The following is a 27263-nucleotide window of genomic DNA, read 5'->3' as shown; positions in this document are numbered from 1 at the left end:
AATGCATGATTGAACCATATTTTGTACTTGACAATATGTCTATCAGAAACCTATCAGATAAGTAATCATTTGTAGAGCACAAGCCCAGTCACCTCTGGAGCCTTATTTCACCCTAATACAGATGAGCACTCCATTATAATGCCACTTTGAAGTTTTCCCGGAAAGTATTTATTGAGCTGCATATTATCTCTTTGTCTTGGGTTGGCATCAAACAATTCTCTGAGGTCTCTGAACTTAGGACCAGACTCTGGTGGGTTAAACCGGTTTTAAGGGATCCCAACCGTCTCGCTTCCCTCAGAGGTAGATGTAACTAAACCATCATCAGAGATTGGGCACTCCGTCTTACTTTCAGGCTAGGAACAGCTGGTATGAGTGGCGTAAACCAGCGTACCAATTCAATGCCCCTATATTACCAAGCAGACCCTTGAGCTAGAGTCAGCTGAGCAGAGCTTGCACTGCTGGAACTGGGATGTGCAATGTCATTAAGGACAACGACATGTCACAGGAACCTAGTCTTCCTATCAGTTGGAATGTCATTTGGCATATTTAGGTCTGAGTGTCTTGTGCTGGTACGTCTTCTTTATCTTCAATTGGAGACGGTTCCCAGCATTGAAACAGGTCTTTGTTTTGACTGCATAACCATATCACATATGCTGGTTCTAAGAGCAGTTTTAGAGGCCACATCCATGATCTTACGTCTCTTTCCACTTGGTACTCCACGAGCAGTGATGCATTTTGTCAGCGATGTGTTATAGCTACTTCTGCTTCCAATTTCAATTGGGAAGTAGTGGGTACACCATCCCCTATTTGCGCAGTCGGCTACAAGATCTTGGTATTTGCTTTTCTTTCTTGCATTGGCATTTAACAGGTTTTCTTCCATTGGGACTGTAAGCTCAATGATGATAACTGCATTTTTTGGTCCTTTCAGAATAGATGGTGATATCAGGACATTTTGCAGTCTCTGTGATTATGGGAGGAAATACTACTTGCTTATGGTCCTCATCCATCAGGAATTTCCCGTCATTGCCTTTCTGTAAGACGTTTATTGTATCTCGTTTTGGAAGAGGCAGTGCTGGAAACACTGTGGAATTTGATAGTAGTCATTTAGTTGGTATATTCTGGAGGGATATACGACTTCTGATTTGCCTCTTCAATGAAGGGAATTATACCATTTGCTACAGCTTTCAGTGTCTGATTATGTCTCCAGTTGTATTTACCATTCTGCAGAGAATAGTTGTATCCATTTAAGATATGGAATAGAGTGCAGTTATTATGATGACATAAATGGCAGGATCCAATATTGTAAGTATTGTAAGTGTACATACAAAACTTGTATTTTTTCCAATGTAGCCTTTCATTCTAAATTAGTACATGTAACCTGTTTATTTAGAAGATTACACAATAACAAGAACGTAATTCATTTCAAAATAAAAAACGAATGGTGATCAACATTTCAAAAATGCTGATTTCTTTATCAATGCATTGATTTGGTACTCTTTAGACGTAAATAAAAATATATATTTGGGTCTCAAATCTAGTGATAAAAACGTACCTTTAACTAGTAGTCTATTATATAATGGTGTCGATTGTCTGAATACAGCATCACCGTCTAGACAATGTTGAATGTATAGAAGATATTTTAATTGTTTAACGCTCAATGATACTAGCCTTAACACTTATTACAATAATTACAGCGTTACAAACCTTCTTATGACGTAAGCTAGTTCTTACAAATCATTAACGATTTTGTACAACTGAGACATTTTGTAACACCTCTAACGATGCTCCCCTTGATTTCTCTATAAATATTGGTACCAATGGATAGGTATCATGTGTTTCCTCTTGTGATTTGCTCGTAGTGCCGCTATCACGTCATGCAAGTGTGCCCCCTCAAACTAGGAAAATTCTGGCTGTGTACTAAAGTATATTACAAAATATGACTTTTGGCTAAATAAGAAAAGAAATCACAAATCTAATGTTTAAGCTTGAACTCAATATCATTAAGAATATGTTTATGCGAGCAAAATAAAAATCGCTGGGCCTCAACATCCCCTACACTTAGTGTTGGACATCCTACCCTACGCCGGGTAGGTGTAAGTGGTAGGGTCAACGTTTTGTCACTAAATGAACGCAAATGGTTGAACAACTACATGGAGCCGTTTGGTAGTTTGTTAAGCCCCTGAGCACTACCTGCCGATCTAACATTGCGTCTGATTGGTGAATAAAATGAAGATATCATGTAAGTGACCAATCAGAATGGCGGTTCGCAAATAATTCACCCCCATTTTTTGCGTGGTGAAATTATTCTATAAACAACGTTGCTGATTGGTCCAAGTGATAATGAAAACTCCTTTTTTTTTTATCAATAAGCAGGTAGTTTTCATGGGGTTAAGTGTCAAACGATGAAAGGAAAAATCTACCTCCTGCTTAGACGTTTAAGTTTAACTTGCATCTATTGCGCCAGAAAACGAGGAATAACAGAATTGTAGTTGCTATTCTAGTTTGTAAAGTACAGGGATTAGTTGACACGGGGATCAATAGTCGGGATATATAGGCGACTGAAATGCCGTGACGAAACCGGAAGGTGTAGCCTAGGTCTGGACAATAGGCGGCCATTAGCGGCCATTTTGTTTCCTACATGATATTATTCACGTGTCGTTATACTTTAGTACACAAATATATAAGTTCATAGGTTTACAATATTTAAATTATATTTTAAGTATACAATTATTCTGTAGTAAATTGATTAAATGACGGTGATTGTTCAGATATTATATGCTTGATAGAATTAAACTGTCCGTGACCAGCTAGTATTTTCCTCCGCCGTCAGAGTGATACCAGTCACTCCAATATATCGTGTTGCGAAGGTGAAGGAGACTAAAGCTGTATTGACGAACACGCATGCGTTAATTGATGTAGCCTAGGCCGAACAATAGCGTGACGTGGTTCCCGACATTGCCCCTATGAACTCTCACTCTCCTGGTTGACATCTATCGTTGGGATACTAGATTTTATTGGCAGTCCTATTGACAATTAACGATATCAAAACGACTAGGCGGTTTAGTTTCGTGTCGTATCGTTTGTTTGAGTTACAAAAAGTGAGCATATACAGTAACCCCGGAGCGATACGATGAATGTGGACAAAAGAAGGAATAAATATCAGATTTTATGAAAGAACTAATATGAAAACAAAATCAAAGACTTGAACTGAGCATAATCATTTTGCATAATGAGCAAACAAATGCATTTATCTTGACTAATCTTGTATCATGGAACTTCTGTAACATAATCGATGCTGATATGTAAGATGCATGGGTACGGTAAGCGCAATTGGGTCGTTTTATCATATAAACGTAATGATCGGATAGATGAATACAAAACTCCTTAAAATCTTTTGTTCTGCTGAGCATCTGATTCTCATTTGTATTCGCTGTCGAAGCGACGTAATAATCGGATAACTACCATAGCAATTCGCCAGCGAAGTGGTGATATAACTCCCTGGTAACTGGATTACGCATCTTTTGAAATTGATCGTACATGCTCTAGACTTTGTGTTGCGATCATTTCGATAGTGGTGCAGAACTCCAAAGCGTGATCCAGTTGCCATAGTGATAATTGGATTACACGTAACACTTCGCTTACGAATAGAAAAAAAAAAAACAATTTTTGAATAGATCGCCCTGCACTACAAGCAGGTTTCACTCATCACATGTGTATGTCTGCAATCATAGATTGAATACAATACCGCTCTTTTCAAAAGATACTAATCTTACAGGTGCGAGTGATCAGCATTTCTTTGACTTCTATGGTTAAATGCATACATGTAGGTACCGCGTGAACGTTGTAGTTCAGGGTGATCTATTCAAATATGAACGAATAAGCCTAATCTGATTGGGTGCATGCTGTATCATAATGATTGGTACTCATCAGTTTTCTTATAACGGATGAGTCTGACACATCAAAATTCAACATAAGATACAAATAATGTGTAGATTAATAACAAGTCAAAAACTTTAAATTTTGGATATTTCGAGAGTATCCAATATTGCATTTGAAAAAAACATGCTTTGGATTTTCAATAAACATCAAAATTGATGGGTACCAATCATTTTGATACAGTGTCTACCACTCTTCACGCACACTCTCCAGCCAGTCAATAGCCGACCAAACATTGACCACTAGGAGTTTAGGAAACTGAAAGTATTATTTTGCTATACGAAAAAGACAAATCGACCCATTGTTTATGTATTTGAGAATGACAGGCAATATTTCACATCTATTGCAATTAATTTCAGACAGTTGGGAGTTTGTTATGTTTTGCGTTTGTTCTTCAAAATCAAGTGGAAAATGTCACACTGCATTGAATAAAAAGTTAAGGCAAGACTGAACTTAGGCCGTGTAAAATTAATATTTTGGTTCTCGTCCCTCCCTCCTCAATTTCTGGGATTTGTCAGATTTTTTTTTTTTTAGATTTTTAATTTTTTAGACTTTGGAATGATTTATGAAATCTTCATACATATAAATACGTTTATTAGAGAACAAGCATCACTTCCAAGTCTTTTTGTGGTACTCTAGGGGGTTTATCCCTCAGAATCTCACATTTGAAAAAAAAAAGGGCCTCATCGTTTCCTCGAGCACTGTTGGAGAAGACCGAAAACTCCTGACAATGCTAATTTTACATTGAAAAAAAAAAAAAACACCTCCCTCCCTCATCAATTCATGAAAATCCTCTGGACGAGAACCAAAACATTAATTTTATACGGCCTTATAAATGTGATTTTCCAACGTTTGCAACCAATTCTCTTGAAACTTAGCAGGAATGTATACCTTAGTGAGGAATAAGATTTGTAACGTAACAATTTGCAATATTTTGTCGCGTTGCCATCGCAACAGCGGCCATCTTGGAGTTTGAACGGTGTATATTGCGCGCACGTTTTCTCAAAAATGGTTAAAGGTATGAATACCACACCAAAGCTTTGATTTGCTGTTGCTTGAGAACCAAATGGCCAATTGAGCTCAAATAAAAAGCAAATAATAGCTTTATTTCTAAAGCATTTTAATCTGGAAATAACTAAAAAATTATGATATTTGCACTATTTGGCTATTTCACCTGTTCAGTCTTGCCTTAAGTTAGTGAAGATATGCAAAACATTTCTTTAATATATCTCGAGTCTAATAGTAGCCTTTCCAGCTCATGAAGTCGAAATACCAACTTAGAATAACAACAGTCAATACACAATTCATGTTGCATTTCAGCAAATTTCTTTTTTTATTCATGTGCACAAAACTAGTATCTTCTACAAGGCAAAATAAATTACATTAACATAAATCATTTGAAATTAAATGCAATGTAGTCAATTTAAGGGGTGTGAGCGATACGCACACAAGTCAACAATGGTGTTGATTAATACCTTCTACAAATTAAGCAAATAATCCGATTTAAATTGACACTATTTTCCAAAATATTGTAGACTATATCCATTTTAAGGTGTTTATTTTAGCGTTAACCAAACTGACAGTCTTCATTATAGTCCAATTTTTTTTTTAAATATGCAACTATTCAACACCAGACTATAAATATCGGGTATTTGTGCGTTTAGTACATTTTAAGTTAAAAATTATATTCAACATTGTTTTATTAATTTGAATACCGAGATCCAGCTCAGGCTCACGCAATACTACATAACGTACATTGCGTACATTTACTTGCAATAGAATAAACGTAAGAAATGGACGTTATGTATATTGCGTAACGGATTATGTACATTATCCCTTAACATGAATATTGGTACACCTTTGACTATGTTCAAATCATGAATGGGCAGACTCCCTTCTGTTTGACCCATAAACGTTTGTTAATTATTAAGCAAAGGGTGATACATGAATTGGGATAAAGTTCGGAGTGGTTTAGTGCAATAAGATGCCAAGGATTTGATTCATTTAGAACAATAACTCAAGAACCAAACTACACATTTGTCAGAACCAATGTGTTTAGCCCAATAAATACCTGCTCACTTATTTAATGTATAAATAGTTACAAAAACTTAACCTGCTCAGTTAGAGATCACTGTGGGAGTTACGGAACTTTGCATTGGGAAACTTTTTTTTTATAAGCCACTTCGAACTTTGTTATTCATTGGGGTTATATCCGAAAGGTTTAACAAATGTATTGTTTGGTGCCGGCTTTGGTGGGATCTTGAATGGGCTATTTGTTTCTCAAAGACACATTTAGTTAAGCCGTACATACCAAAAATGCTTTACATAATATTTAAATAACATGTTCCTTTCATTCATTATCTCTCACTCACGCTCTGAAAAAATCCAAGTAAATAACGATGACCAAATTTTATTAAATTGACAAAGCTTTATTTGAACGATACGCTTCGACACGTCAAACAAATCATCGAACACAAAATGTATCAAACTTCCGTCAATTACGGACATTTTGGCGGATATTTGCAGCTTTTATGATGCGCTAAATTTAAACCACAAACAGCCCAAGAGCAGGTATATTGGAAGTTATTATTCTGAATATGAATCTTGATTTTCCATCTGACTTGTAAATGCAGCGTGGTTTAATATTCTCTTCCTAAAATAACTCTTGTTGATGATGAAATTTATCTGTATTTTGAATAGAATGACTTCCAATAATGTAGGTTTTATTACCTTGGCTTTCTATGTCATATCGGCTTTCCATATTTCATATCCGGACTTTGTTGAAAAGATCATTTGTTTGGTCTGTCATTCTAGTATTGTCATAACCATAAACACAACAAAGAACTCAATGCGCACGTGTGATTAAATCTATTTAAGTCATGTTGTTTAAAATAATAGTAAAATAGGAAAAGTTATTTAACAATCCACAAAGCGCCAGATTCTTATTTTTATACAAAGAATAGTTTTTCTGTTCTGTTATAAAATACACACCTACACATCATGCCTTCGTATATATTCTTCTATGTGCGTTCTATTTTAGTGATATAATGTTCTTGATTTATACATTATTAAGCGTAGTATGCTACAAAATAATTCATCTAATTTACACTTTAATACCCGCTTTACTTTACTAAATGTTAGTAAGTACACAACATAAAGATTGACCACATTACGAAAACAAGATTGGACTTTTCCAGTTGAAATCCATACACCCCCTATAGAAGACATGACAATATTATCCCACAGAAGGGGATAGATTTCAAATGGAGTCACCCACTCAGGTAACCCCGTTTGAAATTCTCACTGCCTGTGTGGAATACTAAAGGTGATGCCTTCCATAGGGGTGTGCGGATTTCAATAGAATACCATTATAAAATGCAGCAGGTGATTTTCATTCTGATCTTATTTAAAAATGGCTTAAGAAAAGTTGTGATTAATCTTGTCTCAATAACCATGAGGCAAATGCACACAATTAATTAACTTGTGGACATTGTTCACTGCCAATTGAATGCAACATCTGCGATAATCTTTGTGAATATCGCTCAATGTCAATCTTAGATGTATACGAGGTACGATTTGACGGTTTCCTATTTGATTTTGTAAACATTCAACCAAATTAATATGTTAATAATTCTGAGCAGATATATAAACTAAAAGATTTAGAACTCAAAAAACAAGTCACAGTGGTATCAAATAGTTGTACCCAAAATACTGAATCGATAGAGGTCTGTTTATGAGTATTCGGACCCGAGAATAGCTAGTTGTTATAATACAAGTAATCAATATACAATGGCGTATCGGTGAGATTATCGACAAATATCCCCTAGGCTAATCCAGTGTCGACCAAATATCAATCCATATTTCAAGCATAATCTTCACTATAATCTTTTTTGACAAATTGGTATGAAGTGAAGTTAAAAATAGAAATTTCTTGTTTTTCTTTTCGATTCAAATTATACACCAAGTTTCTTAAATGAAACTGATTGTGAGAGTATTAATCCAGGGATGTTATCAAATGACATAAAAGGGATTTTTAAAAGGTCAAAGTTCAAAGTTTATGTGCATCGTGAGAGACCTCTGCCCTTCCAGATATCGTAAACACATCCGGGTCTTCTGCGTTTTGTTGGTTCTTCAATCATAACGGCATCTTCATCATAGTCGCGTTTGCCAGCGTTGTTAAACCGAGATCGAAGTTCTTGATTCCAGAGATGCATAACCATTTTAGCTGCAACATTAGCTACATTATTGGCATCCTGCAGGAGATTAAAGAAAAAAGAAAGAAAACAGATAATAATTAGTACCATGAGAAATGCGATATGTGTCAATATGGTAGATTTTTGAGATTTGGATTGAACCAAAATTTGACATTACGTTCAGCTAGCGTTTGTTTAAGTTGGTTACCTTTTTAATTCCAAAGAATTTATATTTGCGAAAGTTTGAATTTTCCGAAAGTCAATGCATTTTTGTTTATCAACAAAATGTCAGTGCAGGGTTTGAAAATATGGTTGTAAAATTACACAACATTGATTATATTTGGTTCAAAGTGTTGAATCTACACTTTTATCCTATGTTAAACTGTTTTGCCATATATATATATAGAATTATCACATTTAGGCCAATGAAGTAGAGTCATTTGAAGTCAGATTAAGCATTGACATATATTTTATATTTGGTGTGTGGGGGTAGTTTGTGACACACATGTCTCAATAATACTCAACTACAGGGAACACGTTATTGACTGATTTAACAACCAATAAGTTGCTATACGGGGTACACTAGGCAGCGGAAAGATGACATTGATTGCTAAATTGAATCATATGTGATATTAAATTTTCAGTGTCTTATAGGATAGCAAAAAACATTAACAAAGCTGCATTTTGTATAAAACCCCATTGAAATTGAACAACCAGTTCCAAAGATATGAGCAATTAAAGAGTTTCCAAAACAAGAGGAAACAAAAGGAAATGTTTCCATTGTTTGGCTGTATCTCAAAATCAATATTTTCGACTTCCAACTTGCTTGATCGCATCACATTGTGGTATATGCATCGAGCCATTCCAGTTGAAATCCATACACCCCTATGGAAGACATGACCTTAATCTTCTACACTGGGAGTGGGAATTTCAAATGGGGTTACCTGAATGGGTGACTCTATCTGAAATCTACAATTAATGTGAGGAAGATAATTGTTTCGAACAATATGAAATTAATAATTCAGGTATCATAAAGAGGTGCACTGGATATCAGCATAGGTAGTCATTTGTAGTCGTTTGTTAAGCGGGCAACAAAATTACTTTTTAATCGATTTATTTTCTCAATTTTGCTAGATCGAATAACGATGTTTAATTAAAGAAAATGTTGATTATCAAATTGATTCCTTTTAAAACGAGACTAATATATGCACTCTAAACAGATAGCTATTAACCTCTTCGTTACTTCCCATAATTCTTTGCAGTTAGACCTGAGATGTCGTCATTTGACGTCATTTGACGTCACGCCGATCGTTACTCCGTATTTTAAAGTCGTGAAGTGCGCAGTAACAATTTGCGCATCGGCGTGACGATGGCGAACGACATCGTAAGTCTAACTGCAGATTATTGATGGGATATACTGATAAGTTCAATTGTGTTTCAAGATGTTAATACAAAAACAGGGAAAGGAAAATATATCTATTTCTGAATGCTCGTTTCAGAGACATATTATCAATTCCAGCATCTAAATTAACATTATTAGGAATGTCATACAGAAAACATAGTCACATATATTTGAAGCTCTGTGTAGAATAATAACTTATGCTATTATAACATAATGTTCGACAAGGTCACGTCATAGATTTCATCTAAGATACTTGTTCTTATCACGTTACGTAAACATTCCCTACTCATCAGTATAATAATAATAACATAGTAAGTTACGACAGATTCAACACGTGATTGGCCCAATACCGCGTAACAAAATTCCCTTGATTGGCGTAACCCGACCGACCCTAAAAAACCACCAACCCACATATTTTTATTACAATTTCAGAAAACAAATATTGTCCTTGACCAGACCGTATTTTTTCAAACATTACAGAATGTAAGATTTTTTTTACTTTAGTATTATTTTGAAAATCCAGTGCTAATATAATGAACAGTGTCTGTTTTTACAAATCACAGTGCGCAATATTGAGTAAATGGTCGTAAAGGTAAGTGACGTACTTTTCGTAGCGATCTATATCATTGGTCAGATATCAATCCCACCGCTTGCGACTTGCATAAAGTCAGCTTGAGATAATAAAATGTTTAGTATTGAGGCCTAAAATATGGCGGGCAATTTGAACTGTATATTATTTAATTCATTTAAAATAGACTTGGTGATTTATTAAAGCATTATTTACAATATTGTTTCATGCAGACCAGCCGAAGCCGACCTACACTCGTCAGAATAAGCTTATCACTGGAAGCTGATTATGATGCCCCGATTTCTAGCGCGAAGTGCTCACGCCGCGAAGTGGCGACGGCGAGCGCGAAGCGCGTTCACCGAGCGTAAATAATGCTTTAATAAATCACAAAGTCTATTTAAATGTATTCCAGCTCCCTTCTTGGTTGAGCACTTTACTGTGGATGATTTACCTTACTTGGATTTATTTATTATTTAATTCATTTATATGAAATAACTTTTCAGTTCTGTTTCAGAGCGGAAGATACCAAGTGGTATTTCTAAAGCGAGTTTAAAATGCTTCATTTAGCCTTTTCTAAATACAAACAATTACCGTCCTTATAGTCCTTATCTCCTATTTTCTTTGTTCACTCAAAAGGAGTGGTTTTTGTCAGTGTCAGAGTTTGTCAGCAGCTTTTTTGTAATAATACAATGATATTAAATAATTTTCAATATAAACTGCTTTAATATAAATCATCTGATGTGACCAAATGGCGTTTTATGGTCACTTTTATTTCGTCCATTTTCTCATTTGTAGATGGCTGACCAATTGTTTCTCCATTGCCGCTACACTGAAGTATAATTTCATTTTCAATTCGCTGACAACAAAATGGATAATATATCAAACCAAACCTTTTTTCACAAGTTCGAAAAGATTCTATTTAGGATTTTTTTTTGTCTCTCATACGTATTTTCAACAGGTACTACTAATTATAGTAATTCCTCTCCATTTATTTTTAATGTGTAGTTTAAGTGTGCCATAAATTATAATATTATCCGCGATTCAAATAATATTTTAAAGTATTTCCTCAAGCTACCAATGAACAATTTAAGGATAGGCAGGTATTGTTGGTCGAAGCAACCAAAAAATAGATTTTCATTATCTAGATCAATATATTATTGAAAAACAACACCTTGATGTTTTGCAAAAGTTCATTCTACAAATCGTATATTTTGCAAACTTGCTTAATTTATTGTTGTTAATGAGTTATGTACGTTTTACAAAAGTGTTGTTGTTTCAGCCCTCTTTACAACGTAACTCAAGAACCGCATAAAAGTATATATGTGATATTTTAATAGAGCTCTTCCTTATCATGCTTATTGGCTAAAAACTACTCATCGTTCAGCGATGTAGTTTAAAGTCCGATAGGATTGTTCTTTAAGATACCATATTGATTGACAACCTGTTTTTTATTATGTTTAGCAACTTAATCGCCACTAGTCTTGCATAAATAATGGATTACTTTAATTGGTAAGTGCCTCTTAGAGGAACGGAGAATAACAGCGATGTCCTAAGGTTCGCTAGTTCGTTAGTCCAAAAAGATAATTCGCTAGTCAGAAAATAAGTTCGCTAGTCAGAAAAATAAAAAAGGGTTTGCTAGCGTAAGTTAGGGCTAGGTTTAAGGTGTGAGTTAGTGATGGGTTATGTTTTGGATTAAGCTACCAGCAAATTTCCAGACTAGCTACCCTTACGACTAACGGATCTTAGGATTAGTGGATATAACTAGCCCACAGGAACAGCGCAAAAGTCTTCTGCAATAAGATCTCACCTACAAGGACACCTTGGCTCAAAACAAATGACGCCTCCTTGTTATGATGTCTCTATCATTATACTTCATGATTACCCGGGATGATTACACCTACATGCGAACGTGAAAGTCCCTTATTCTGCAATAATGGGTCAAGCGCTGTAAAACATTCTACGCATAGCATTACGGCAGTAAAAACGTTTAAATAATTGGTTCGGCTGCGCCTCACGCATTATTTAAGTTTTACTGGCTTTACTGATTTGACACAATATATGGGTGTAAAGGATACTGCGTTGCACTATTGTCTTAGTTATAGAAATATGAAAAACGTGAAAACCAGTCACCATAGTTTCAATTATTCAAAACCAATCTATCAGGGATCGGAGACATTTGCCAACACGAGAAATCTAATATCACACACATTTTGAATATTTCACATTCACAGATCGATTACGTTTCTTTCTATTGAAGCTAACAGATTCGGATACTTCGGGTACACGTTATTCGTGGCGTAAGAACATTACATTATAATTTAGAAGCACAAATAGCTCTACAATTCAAGTTTGTATGATGTTGTTGTCTCCCACTATTTACACGGATATATCAGTAAAAACATTAGAATTCGATTGTTAAATTCATCAAATAACACATCCGTACATTCTGCTTGATTTTCAGGAGAAAAAATCAATTCAAGAAAACCTTTTAGCTTTCCTTTTCATTTATATTCTTGTTAATCTACGAGGAGAAAGAAATGCATTATTTTTTAAGCCTTATATTGTATGCTAAGTGACATCGCACCAAAGAATACCATTCTTATTCCCAATGCCTCAAGCTAAGTTCATGGTCAAATCGCTCTCACATTTCGTATAAAATTGCGTCAAGGTTCTATGCCCTAAGCAGCCCTATTGACTTGTGTATCCACGTAAATAGCGTACAAAAATGGCCTTATATTCGCCCTCCTAAAGTGTCATATACACAGGGGAACCAGTGACTGAAGACAATATCCTTTCGACTTTCAAACCTGTTCGTTGAGGCTATTCCCACTGTGAATACCCCTCAAAGACTTGTTATTTTGTCATTCATTTTGTCTTTCATTCATCAAGAGTTGCTAAAAGTATTGTTATATTATTTCCCCCTTTTTAGAAGGGCCTTGAGTGTGGCTTGCATGCAATTGTTACTTCACAAGGCGAACAATTTCTGTTAACTCTGTCATTCACCAAACGACTATATTAATTTCGTGGAGCCTCTCTAGTCTCATGAGAATTGACGAAGTTTTTATTACATGTCAAGTTATCGTCATAGGTTAAAAACACTGCGATCATTCATGACAGGTTTAAGAGCAGCAAAATGTGTTCAGTCATGTTGGTCATTTATAAACGGGAGTTATTGTGTTAATTGGAACAGACATCAGGTGCTTAACCGTTCAAGTTAAATATTAATATCTTTATTTTGCATTCTAATGTTTACTCATCAACACTTAAAGATAGAAGTAAGTGACTGATTAGAAGGGTACAAAAGTGTCAACCGCGTGCTAACACAGCAAAGTACAACTAAATTTGTCTAACATTGCCATTTGTATCTATTCATTTAACATTTCATTTCTAATCTAATTTCTATTCACATATTTGTGCAAATTTTCAAATATACACTTTTCTATTTTGAAGAAGCTTTTCGGAGACTTTTTTTCCAAGCGGTGCTTAATTTCTATTTGTGACTACACCCCTTGAAAAAAAAAAGATATGATAAAATCCACATTGATAGATTCGTTCAGAACTTTCTTATAATCCTAAGTTTGTTTTGTAATTATTAGCCTTCTAAAACACCGCAAATAGTTATATGTTTCGTAATTGCTTCGATAATTGTTTTCCTATATTACTTAACTTTAAGACATCACGTATATCATCTATATATCCGATTCCAAACACTTGTCTGTGCAAAAGAGGTGAAACGTCTTGATGGTAGACGTGTCGTTAAATCCCGTGAAAGCCCTTTCCAATCTAGTGCCTACCGAATGGTAATCCACGCTAACCATCAAATTCCAGTTTGGCGCTCACTCGACTTACTTCAGAATACCTCTTAATATCGTAATAGGATAGTCCTGAGGAGTTTCAACTTACAATCATAAAAAGGCCCACGCGGCGGTGCAATTACATCTTTTTTCATCATTTATGTGCTCAAAATGTACGATCATGATTCTGATATCACATCCTTCCCATGCAACCGATTACTTTCAACAAATTTAGTAGAATGTTTTAAATATTTCATTAAACCAATCCTGGAATGCGTCAATGCGTTATTGCCATGTATATCTTTAGAGATTGAAATTCGTCCAAGTCTACTTGATATGTCACAAAATGACAAAAAAATATAAACTCAAAAAGAAATTCTAAGAAGAACAAATAACATGTTCGGAATATTGCTGATGCGATTCATAATGTTGATAATTAATACATTGATCATAATTTCAAAAAAATCATTTGGTTTTGAGCGAATTATACTATAACAAGGTACACTTGAAAATATGGCGTAATTTAACGGGAATTTCAGGCAGTAAAGTTACCGGAACTGCTGTGTCCTCAAAAACTACATAACTTAATAAACTCAGATATCGTATTTTGTGAAGCATGTTCATACTCTTGTAGAAAGTTGAAATACTTTTACATACATTTTCACGGAACCGTTTCCAGCAACTGTGCTGCCAGAAATATCCGTAAATTTACAGAACCTATTTATACAGTATATGCAACTTAAATCCCTGGCTGTAACACTTTTTATACACGTTAGGCGTTTAGCCAAATTTTGGTGTTTCATATTTCAAAACTTTTAATTTGTATCTAAAAGCATCCTAAACACTTGTATCCGGCCAAAACACGTTAAATGCCACCGTTTAGCTAAACGACATGTTTGGTGTTTAGCGTGTGTAGGGATTTACGGTGTATTCAAAACTTAACCTCTCCAGCCGAGTGCAGACGACAGGTTTCAATTTTTTAAACTTTAAAAACCTAGGAATTAGGTACATTTGCATGACCATATTTGGAATCAGCATGATCAATGCATTAAAATGAATACAAACAAGCTCAGTGGTTCTTGAGATAGCTCTTGATGTTTTGCGAAATTATCTAGAAACTTTTTTATGTTGAAGCCTATGGCGAGCACGCAGAACATTAATCAACAAAGTTTTGGTATTCTCTTCTCTACCGTTTTGGGTGTCATCCGATGATCGATTGGGTAGGTATCACTTACGTGTTCAGGGTAAGGTGACTTTGAATCTATCCGTCAACATCTTTCCGGTAATTATTAAATAATTACTCCAATTGTTCTTCGTAAGAGTGTTGGAATGCCTTTGGCGTAACACTAGAATAAATCGAGTCAATATTTAGATGATACATTGCGATAGAAACTTACTTTCACTTCATGATATTTGAGTGTGGAAATGGTTAACTGTACGTGGAAGAGAGACGCACTCGAAATGTCAAGTATTGCAATGCACACGCAGAGGCTTTAAATGACTGGCGTTTAGATTAACAGTGTTATGATTGCGTTCAAGTGTTGGATTTAAAAATATTTACTGCAATAAGGAAGATTTGTAGAGATATCATTCATATTCATATGGAGTATTGGACAAATCGAATTACATGCCTTATTCAATAAACATGATAAAGGTATTAAGAGTCAACATAGACGATATCTACAGGTGTGTGCTGCCGGATGGCTTACTTCATGGGTGAATCATTATACAGCTACATGTTTTGGGGCATGGGATGTATTTAAACAGACATCATTTTTCCAGTTGTGATAAGTTATAATTTACGCTTTTCGATTGAAGATTGTAATGCAGTACCAGGTACCAGTTATGTTCACCCATGTATTATTTTTAAACAAAGACCAATATTGTCAAAATGAAAACAAGCGGCCAAAATCTGCATCCTTTAGCTCTGATTTAAGACCTCATTTGTTGAAATCGGTTGAGAAACGGTGATTTACTGGGAATGCACGGCGCTAGTTCTCTTATTCAAGAACGCTTTGTGCACAAATCAATAGGGCATCCAATGGAGCAGTCTTTGCAACTTTTAAGTATGCATCTTCCTTTGGTTTTTGGATTAATGCGTCTTTATTACTTGACCGATTCCAATGAATGGGCTCAAAAGCGCAGCTATTGGCTGTTTGTTCTAATTATGACATATCTGTCTTTATTAGTGGTGAAAAAAAACCGGTACCTAAATTATTTTGTCTGTATGGCTGAAGATTACCCTCATGTACATCTGAGCGCTTATTTTGGTACAATCCCTTAAGAAGACGAAGGTTCAGTATAATACAAAAAGGATTAATTCAATGTTACATGACCAAGTAAATAAATAAATATGTAAATAAAGAATATAAATAGAGTACATGAATAGTTTATTCAAATATATTAATAAATTCATTAGTAACGCTAATAATGATAAGAAACCCCATTTCAACAACTCTTCCTATACCTTTGTACAGGAGCCAACCGTTGTTAATCCGTGATGAACCCACACTTTTACTGTAGCGTATACGCGAACGCGAGCGAGACTATGCGTTAAGCGAGAGCGCGTAAAATTCGTCATGCCTGGAACCTTTGTGCGTATGCAAGCTTACAAGTTGAATTCAATATTTTACAGGTAGCGGCTAAACATTGCCGTTTTATTCTGTAGTTTTATTGCTGATATCAACAGAGAAATCATCGACGTTTTTGTAAGGCTGAGTGGCAATGATTAACTGACATTCCTCGTAAAATAATCGTGAATTATACGATCAACGGTACGATCTTTAGCTTCTTTTCGTTGTTGAAACTCGCGTCCGGCGCGTCTGCGTGGTTTACTTCGCTCGGGCAGCTAAAGCTGCCCTCGCGAAGTAAACCACGCAGACGACGCGGACGCATCGTTGTTAATCGGTGTTGAACAACGGTGATGTAACAGGATTATTTACCATAGTGATAGGTGAAAACAATTTTTGAATGTATTGCCCTGCTCTATAAGTAGGCTGCATTCATCACCTGTCATGCCTGTGTATCTGTGTATCTGTGCAGTCATATATAGAATACAATACCGCTCTTTTCAAAGACACTAATCATACAGGTGCCAGCAAAACGTATGGGCTCTGCATAAATGTAACATTTCCATAGAATTACGATCTATTTCTTTATCCATATTCTTTGATAATCAATGGTGCGATGCAGAGTTACAGCGCACGTCTAATGCAGGGCAATACATTCAAATTGATTTCACATATCGCTATGGTAATTAATAATCTTACATCACTACTTCTAGAGCGAATGCTGGTGAAATTGCTAGATCCATTGACCAATATCTAATTGCGTCGCGCGCATTGTAATTGACTTGGGTAAGAATCGCGCTTATCCATCATAAAAAATATTTTAAAAAATGCTGTAGAAATATTTGTATGACTCTAGTTGTATGACAACAAAATCCAAGTAAAAGCACACACGGTTAACCCTTTTAACAATGCAAATACAATTCCAATCCACACTATCGTAGCTAGTACTTCATGATCTAATAGATTGGGCTATTCCTGTTAAAATCCATACACCCCACGTGGTAGGCATGACCATAATCTCCCAAACAGGGCATGTAGATTTCAAATGAGTCACCCATTCAGGTAATCCCATTTGAAATTCACACTCCTTGTGTGGAAGATATAGATCATGTCTTCCATATGGGGTGTATGCATTTAAACTTGAATAGCCCATTTGGCGTTGTACTCTTGTAACCACCTGTCAAGTGGAAAGTGCTGTGTAAAGCCTCTGCCAACTAGAACATTTTCTGCCACAAGCAGAGAGAGAGACTTTATACACAATTATTTCATTGAATCTAATCAGAGAAGGCGGACAGCACCAGGTTTACATGTCGACATTGATAAAACACCAAGCGGCTGTTTCACCACACCTTTGCAAAGTCCATGATGAGGTAAAATTTCACAAGTATTTTGATTTGACCTTTCTCAAAAACATATACAGTAAGCCAAAGAATTAAGGTACCAGTTGTGTTCACCCTTGTATATCCTAAATAAAGTCAAATGTGTCAAAATAAAATCCTGCAACCAATGCCTGTAATCTTTAGCTCTGATTTAAGACCTTGTTTGTTGAAATTGGTTGAGAATTAAAGAAACAGTGATCTAAAACCAAATGAAGAATTGCACTTTTGTGTTCTAATCAATGAAAGCGCGGCGCTAGTTTTTCGTGATAATCAATGACAGCATGGCGCCGGTTATCGTGTTGGAGAAAGCTTTGTGTACAAATCAATAGGACATGGAATGGGCAAACTGCAACTTTTAAATTTGCATCTTTCTTGGGTTTTTGGATTGCCGTGTCTTTATTTCTTGAACAATTTCAACAAAGGCCTGGTAGCTTAATTTTTTGGCTTACTGTATGTACCGATTGTTTACTATTCTAGTACCAATGTTCGACCACCCAATAGGACACATCCTTCAAAGCATTACGCATGCGTGGATTCAAACCCTCCCGTTCCCAAATGCGTATATTCATAGCTAACTTTTGTCCGTTTTAATGACTATTATTATATTGTTCTTATTAATTTTGGTATCACCTAGCAGCATCAAAATAGAGGTTATCCACTTTACTCATGTGTAACTTTTAACAAAAGGCATTGATTCCCGTAGTATGTCTCATTCAAACCAATCCAATGCACGATCTCGGAGTTACCTGCATGACTTTGGGGGGCTATTTTGAAACAATCATGGTTGCGCATACAGGTATATCTTTTGAAAATCCTAAACAAGGTATAGCCGTCTCCGATAGGATATGCAACTTATAGAACACGGATAACCTCTGTTGAAACATTGACTAGACATGGAATCACCAATTAAATAAATACAAATGTTAAATATCAATGATTTCTTTTTCTATAGAGATACGTGCCTTTTAAAAAGCAAGAGAATAGCCTACTTCAAAATGTTATTCAAGACTATCAGATGCTTATCATGATTATACACAGACTTTCTAATGTGTGTTTTCAAAAGAAAGTCAAGAATCGTCCTTAATTTTATCATTTCAAATTTGGGTTAATTCCTTCGGAACGTCGAGGCATTCCATTAGAAAAATTCATCAAAATTAAGACTTTGATTTAGTGGACAGCAGAAGATTTCGATAATAATTTGTACACAGGCTTTACTTCATTGGTTTTACAGATATGATAAAGCATTATCATTGAGGCGGTGCGTTTGAACTGCCAAAAGAAAACATATTACACCATTCGTCTTTCAGCCAGCCCACGTTGTCCAAGCTTACATTCGCTATTTGTAAAATAACCAATGAATTAGTCTGGGCTAATTTCTTTTTGTAAGAGTCTTAAATCAGACGTATGTAAGTCGTCCCAATTGTACTTGATGGCCTCATTATCTAAACAAGAAATTCATCTGTTGGAATGACAAATTGCAACAAATACCTGAATATGGTTTCTTAGATCATTTAGATTGTCGTGTTAGAGCTGGGCAGATATATTACTCTAAACTGCAATATTTTCCCTCGGCCACATTTGAACAAAACACCTTACAGGTTCCTTACAACGAAGTAAAGGTACTACATATCATTGGATTTATAAAGTTTACTTCGAGGACTGTTAAATGTCTAAAATATCCATTTATAATGATTTACCATAAAATTTGCATTAAATCGCGAATTTCAAAAAAATCAAACTATTTGATATCAGAAGGACATTTCTTGTATTCAGCATGCAATTCAATATTTCTAGTGTGCCCCCATGCACACATTGCTATCCGATCCCTTAAGCAAACTCATAGGGCTGCTAACAACAGGTACTATGTATGACATATTCACTAAGACGGCGAATTGCGTGATATTGGATCGTTGCGAAATGTTATCACCCATACAGGTATTGCGTGATTTCTTTTCAATGGAAGACTCGACTGTGGAACCGACCTTGAAAGGAAGAATTCGTCAATTCTTGTGGTTGGAGACTTGGCAATCCAAAAAGTATTAGTGGAGCTATAGAAAATGAATTTCTGGGAAGACTAAAGTTTATTATCAAATAAAGTTTAATAATATAAGCAGCAATTGTGTTTGAGTGGATTGAGCGCTTTTACTAATCAGTGTTTGTTAGTAACACTTCTGATGTTAGAACAGTCATTCACAACATAATAATAAGCTTGACGCCATAATCATAATTGTGATTCTCACATAAGAAAGTAAACATTATTTAATATATCACTGGCGACTATGAGTACTTCAAGCTTGTTACAATATTATTAATAACGTAAAATTACTTAAAATACACTGGATTAACAGAAACTAAATAAATATTGTATTCAAAAACAATATTGCAGAAAGAATGATTCCTTGGATTTTATTGACAGTTCTAGCTATCATCCCGTTTTCTTTTTATGTAAATAACACTGCATTGGGATCCCCAAGCATATCAATAAATCTGCGAGGACATCGTTCTGTAAGCATGTTACCTCTGGGGTTAACATCTGGGTTTGTTTTTGCTAAAATCAGCCGTTTTGGGGCCAAAATGTTAAAAAAATATTTTTCAGAAAATTTGTCAGATTTGGGTTCAATTTTAGGATAATTTTAGCCTCCAGGAAATAAAAATAATAATAATAGAACAGGTTTTTTCTTTTCGCCGCCTTATTAGTGAAACAAAACTATTTGGCTTGGAGTGACTAGCCTTTTGTGAACAATTGGAACATGTTATAAGTAATGTAAGCAATGATAAAGTGTGATTGAAAAATACGGTTTGAGCTATGACGTTGTCAAATTGCATGGCATAAATATTATGTAATTCGGTGAATAACATCGTATATGAAAATGGAATGCGGGGTGATCAATTGGCCCATATAATATTAATATGATCTATAAGCCTTCGACCTATATTTTCTAAAGTGAAAACTATAAAAGCTTCTTTCGTCCGATCGTTAGTGATTGCACTCTTTACTACCACCTGCGTTGATTTCAAATTCTTTATCAGTTCGTATAATTTGCATAACGAGAACCCAAAATGTAAATTGCCTTCTTGCCACTTTCATCACATTTGATATGTATCTTTCATGACGTCTGTTCTTGTCAGACAAATAAACTTTGAACTTTGACACTCATTCATAATTTCACGTTTTTGTATGATTATGTAGCATACAACAGTTATTGGTGATTTTGTTTTCCGAATTTATAAAGAACTTCTAAATGTTTTGTTTTTAACAAATGTACTAAAAGAATCCCGCTGATTGATGCTACCGCGTTCACCATGTGACAATCAAAATCTTCAACAAGTCGCTGATTACATTAAAGCTTAGATTGGATCAAATTTAATTACATACAGTAAAAATGAAGCCATCTCAAATGAAGACCTTCGCGCAAGAAGACCGTAAGTCCACTTGGCCACTCAACATGTATACACTAAAGTTACGTATAGTTTTCTTAGGGTTTTATGATGTTTAATACACGTTCCATCATGCAAGGCTGTGAAAGATTTGTTCTGGCCCCTGAACATGTATAAAACATTACCAAACTATATGAAATTATACGCAACTTGAGTGTATACATGTTGAGGGGCCAAGTAGACTTACGGTCTTCTTGCGCTCAGGTCTTCAAATAGCCTCATTTTTCTTTTCAATTTGCTAATACACTTTGTTTGATCAAGTAATGTCTGCAAATAGGTGAACAACTAATTAATTGCAATAACAGGTTTGCAATAGCGGCATTAATTAGTCGAAGGCGGCTGTGAATCAACAAGCGTCTCCTCAATGGCCTTGAACAATCCATAACCAACGAGTACTAAAAAGAACCGGATAAATTATGTTTGTTTATGGCAAATGCAAGCAAAACATTTGAGGACTTTGTTGCATAAAATAATTCCCTAAAAAGGTGCGTTTGCATAAATAGCACCTGGGAGCAAAGATGCGCCGTGCTACAGAATAATAATTATGTTATTATCTCTTTAACAAAAATGCACTGTATTGTTTTCCATTACAACTTATTCAATATTTCAATTGTTTAAAAAACAATGGTAAGAAACAAATAGTACAGTGCCTTCCTTCTGGACTTGTACACATGAAGAAAGAAATGAGGAAAAAAAGTCACTCGACGTGTTATATGTAAATGTATCTATTCATTTAAATTATACACTATAATACATGCAGCCAATCTCTCATTCGCGCGTATAAAATACCGTTTTTATTATAACCGTTGAAAACATTACCTAAATGGTCCCCGTATTTCCCTACCGCATATTAGGTATCAAACCCCTCAAGGACTTTGCATAATTAAGAGAAAAGATTGTAAAGAAAAAATCGTTTGTTATGTGTTATAATGTTACAATGTTTACTTTGACAAACACAATGTGGAGCAATTACAAACTAAAGTTAGTTACAAAAGAGATGAATAAAGACCGGGCCTGGATATTTATTCGCTTTATGAAACGTAATATTAAATTACTTGAGTGATATTTTTTACTGAGAGATAAAAAATGGCTGGTAAATAACCCAGAAATGGCGGGATACCTGTAACATGTGTAGTGTAATGTCGTCTGTGCAATTTGAGCTATGCAAAGAATTCACTGTGGATTTGAGTCATAATAGACACTATCTAAATGATAACATTTAACAAACATTGCATCACATATATAAAAGATATGCTGGTAATTTAACACCTTACGCGGGCGTCAATAGTCTACACATATTATACACAACTACGATACCATATATCATTAAGTGAACGATATAAATAAGTGAGTGACGATTTTGCTATGTAGTGCAAAAACTATAACAGTGGCATATATATCTGCGTGACAGAATGTTTTAGACAAATAATTAATTGATGTGCCCCTATTGGATAGAGGAGCAACCATTCTCTGAAGACACTTAGGAGTAAAGATGATTGTATTGTCATCAAGTCCTGGGACCTTTTATATTCAGCAATTATCTCCGTATTGAAAGATACGCCCGCAAGAAATCATTTGAGTTGAAGTATTTTGCTGCTCGTTTTGTGAATTTCTTGAGAATAAAGTTATCCTCCTAACAGTGAATTTTGAAGCAATAAAAAATAAAGCGGTGAAAATGATTGCTCGCAGGCCAGGATAAGAATGATTAATGCATATAGATAGAAAAAGACGATTAATTTCTTAATATCGTTAACAGGTGGCAGAAAGCAAAAAACAAAGATTGTCATTAATCTGGTAATAGGGTGGGTGTATGTCATTGATCGCAATCGAAATAGAAAATCTGTTTAGCTATCTCCATGTTATAAATCACTGACGCGCCATTTGATTTCTTAATTGAAGAGGTTTGAATGGCATATCAAAGAAATAGTGACAGACGCCTTATTAAATGATAGTCACTATAATAGGCTTGACTTGTTTTTGTTTAATCATTGCTACTTGAATATTTCACAATTTTTGATTTGAAACAACATGACTGTTTTTCCAACATAAGTAGAGTGACAGTTGGGAGCCAAATGACCTTGTTCTGTGTGGGGATATTAGTGTAGTTTTGAGATGAAGCAATATCGTGGGAACTCAATCATTCGCTCGTTATTGTAATCAGAGTGTTCAGTTTAGTCATTGTTTTTAGCAAGAATCATTTCGACACATTTCACTCTAATACTTTCAATGAAATGAACACCCTCGGTAACGTTGTAAAGAAAGCATTGTCATCATGGGGTAAATGTGCGGCGACATACTGATAACCTTCAAATTTTGAAAAAGAGTTGAAATCCGGAGTTGAAAATGAATATTTATTGTCCCACGCTCATGTCAATTGGGTAAGTAAAATGGCACTCACAATGACACCGTCAATGATATAAAATATGTTGAATGTGTCAAAGTATTCAAATTGGATTCGACCTTCAAATGGATGAAAATTTCGTTGATTTTTACAAATAGAAATACACTATTTGTGCATTAAGAAATCAAATGCCGCGTCAGTTATTATATAACACGTCAGATTTATAGCATGGAGATAGCTCAGATTTTCTATAGTCCGTATGGACTATAATGTGCGTGTTGAAGAAAGTAGACAAAGTATAGGACTTGAATGCATAATTTGTGATATTTCTCAAATAAATTCTTAAAATGAAATATATTGATATTATTTCGCGGTGTTATGAGGCCCGCCGATCACGAGCTGATCAAACCTATAGGTATCCATTCGAAGTCGATTTCATCAACCTCATAGATACCAATGACATCATCAATATCTCAACATCATTATTATATTATGTTGACACCTGTGTTTGGTTACCTAGCACTACTCACTATTCATGTAAAACTGATTGTTCACTTTAGTTGAACGTGACTTCTAAAAGGTTTCAACTTTCCTGCAATTAAATGTTGCAACGCATGTCCGTAATTAAACAAAATAATACTCAAGGTCTACTGAAAAGTGCACTATATTAAAAATGAATTGCTTAATCAAATTTCTAAAACGAATGAAAAATAAGTTTGAAAATGCTAAGAGGTTGGTTTGTGTCTCGTATTTAGAGCGGTAAGATGAATGCGGACAATAAATAGATAAATCTCCACGGCTTGGCTTTTCAATTTTTTATTCAAATTTAGTCTATACCCATAATATATTCTCCTAGAATCCTTAAAAACACGTGTTCAGCGTACATTCTTTGATTATATAAAACGTATTGTTACGATATATTGAAGTAGGTTATGGAAAATGGTATTTCGTATTTCTGGCCTACATAAACATTTCTAGTGCTGATGGATAAATGTATTCAAATATCCCAGATTCGTCCATAAAACTTCATTTGTTATTTCACCTTCGTATTTTGAGATGGCATTTACGTCTTATGATGATACTCACAATATCTGTCTTGATGTATTCTACACCTCTTTGCGTAGGATTTCACAGATATATAATATGCTTTTGTTAAATCCGTTGCAATATGCTAGGACATGTGTGTTCGCTACAAATTTGGCACAGATGCTGAATTTCGTGTTCAAACATATTTTGTAGCGTCGTGTATTTATATGAGTTATATAAAATTGTAAAAACATAATTATGAGAAACGTCAACATATTAATAGTGTTTGTTTTTATGTCTCTGTGGCACAAAAGTGAGCATTGATAATGTTTGTCAAATATACTTAGCCGGGGGTTACTCCACGAAATTCATCATGTGTGACATCATACGATAATACAAGTACAGAATGACGTATGCCCCTTTAATCCCATTTTTTTACTTTGGGTAATCCAAAAGCATTGTAAATCTTATTCTTAACTTTTACTCAAGCATGAACATCAGATTTTCAAGGATATTTGTAAATTTGAATGAAGTTGTGTCTTGTTGTGTTTAATATCATTAACTTAGCAGTCAAGTTAGCTCAATCGATGAGGCGTTCGACTATTGTGCGAGAGGTTGCGGGTTCGAACCCTGGCGGTGCCTAGTATGCTCTCGTGGAAAATTGAGTTAGCTTGAAATTCTCCTGGACAAGGAACTTACTGCTAATTGTCTCGTTGTAACCCGTACGAAATTCGGGGAGCTGATCCTGGTTGCGAAGGTTATTTGTGGAATGTATAGGGTTTGCGCTCTTGTAGCAGCAAAGCCCCTGAATTGTTGTTAAATGGTTTATGGAATGATGTGGGGCCTTAGTGGTCAGCGACAACCTGTAAAGTGTGCTGAGGCCTGTGAATCAACGTCTAGACGTTGTACCTTTGCGTAGCGCACTATAAATCACTGCGCTTTTCTTTTTTTTCTTATTATTTTCCGTTAACCTTCCCTTACCTGCATGGATAAACAAACACAGACAAAAAAAACCACTCAACCAACAAATGAATGAATAATTCCTTTAATGGATCCATTCTTTTGTAAACGAGAATGAAGATGTCGTTGTCCTAAAAGGGTATGTCTTAGTTAGAGATAATACACTACATGTAAATATGTTTGACAGTAGTAGATACATAAACCCAGTCCTTTTGCCCAGATTGTCGTTTTATTTGATATGAAAAGTTTTATATTTTCCCGAAATTTGTAGTATCGCCGGTAAAAGCAGTACATTGTTTCTGAGTGGGTTATAAAAATTATAAATATAATCTAGTTTTGTTCAACTTGTCTTACAATGGTTTTAGACACGTGAAAAATTGTGAAGAAAAACGTGTCACCTGAATACAGGAACCGTATCACCTACTAAACCGTGATTGCTATAAATATTTGGAGATTCACCGATTCAAGATTATACCAAGCCACTTTCAAATAACAATCCGCACTTTTTTTCGTAGAACGAGTCATGTGATTTGAATGAAACGGGAATGGCTCTTCAGTTTAAGCGTCGCCTTAGGGAGAGCACAAGTTAATCTAAAACTCCTAAATGTTATATTCCTAAATACACAAAGTATTTATATTATTACGAAGTTGTGCAATTATGCGCGAAACACATATTTCGCTATATAAACGGTCTGCTAAAATGTGTGATAGTCCAAATTAAAGGGTGTGACTAGATTGTCAGCCTCATCCCCAGCCCCCGCTTTTTATCCTATCAAACAAAATGGAGATGTTGACATCAAGAGAAAGCTTATATTTATTAAACAATTCCAATGAATGTTTGGATGTTTAGATGTCATATCACCCCCCCCCCTTATGATTGCCACCATATTATATCATGTATAGTGTTCTCGCCTTTGTGACACACGTTTTGCTTCTAATATCAAAATCACTCAAAACTTAGGAATCATATTATTTTGATACGTGGCTCAATGTAATATACAAACCACAATAAAATCTGACCCCCTTTAAAAACAAAAAAAATGGTGGATTGTATTTTTTTGTATAATAGCATGGACAGTACCTCCACATTCAAATGACGAAGTAAATCGCAGAATGTCATAGAGGGACAGTCAGGCATTGTTGTATTTGCGTTGTTATGATTTATGTTTCACCTCTCTTGTTTCATCAAGTCTTATACGTTGATCGGTTGCGATAGATGTAACTACCCTCAAATCATTCACGTGATTAACTTCCAATGTAAGACGTCATATTGGATAAACATAGCAGTCTGGAACGCAGAGGAGATTAGAAAAAAGCGCGGGAATGATTGAGGAAATGTCTTGATGTGATTGACAGATTGATAGTCTGCGGTTCCAGGCGTATTACGAAACAGGTGGTTTGTGTGCCTGGGTGCTTGATAGGCAAGTGAACCGTATATACATTTTTTATGTTTTCTTATTTCTGACTAAACTGTATTGTAGCGAAAAATGGTAATGCTTCCCTGGACTCCTTAAAAATTTAACAATGTTTTTATAGCAAAAATGAGACATTTCAAGGAAAAGGAAAAGAGGTTGTTATTGATGTTTTTCAGGTGGACGTGGGAGCTTAAAGCCACGAAATACATTGTATATTGTGAAAGCCCAGCCGGAAAGCTAA

The 27263-nt window shown here is 35.2% G+C and overlaps 1 protein-coding gene across 1 annotated transcript in view; it reads right to left on the bottom strand.

The window, feature by feature from the left end:
• Window positions 1-5239: 5239 nt before the first annotated feature.
• Window positions 5240-27263, bottom strand: part of LOC140156689 (uncharacterized) — a 58310-nt gene continuing 36286 nt past the window's right edge. The window contains exon 2 of the mRNA XM_072179625.1: window positions 5240-8189. Coding sequence (XP_072035726.1) covers window positions 7992-8189 — 198 coding nt within the window. The 3' untranslated portion in view covers window positions 5240-7991. The remainder of the gene's footprint in view (window positions 8190-27263) is intronic.

The sequence above is a fragment of the Amphiura filiformis genome, chromosome 7, assembly GCF_039555335.1.
Source record: "Amphiura filiformis chromosome 7, Afil_fr2py, whole genome shotgun sequence".
NCBI classification, from domain to species: Eukaryota; Metazoa; Echinodermata; class Ophiuroidea; order Amphilepidida; family Amphiuridae; genus Amphiura; species Amphiura filiformis.
This window is presented reverse-complemented; position numbering and strand designations above follow the sequence as displayed.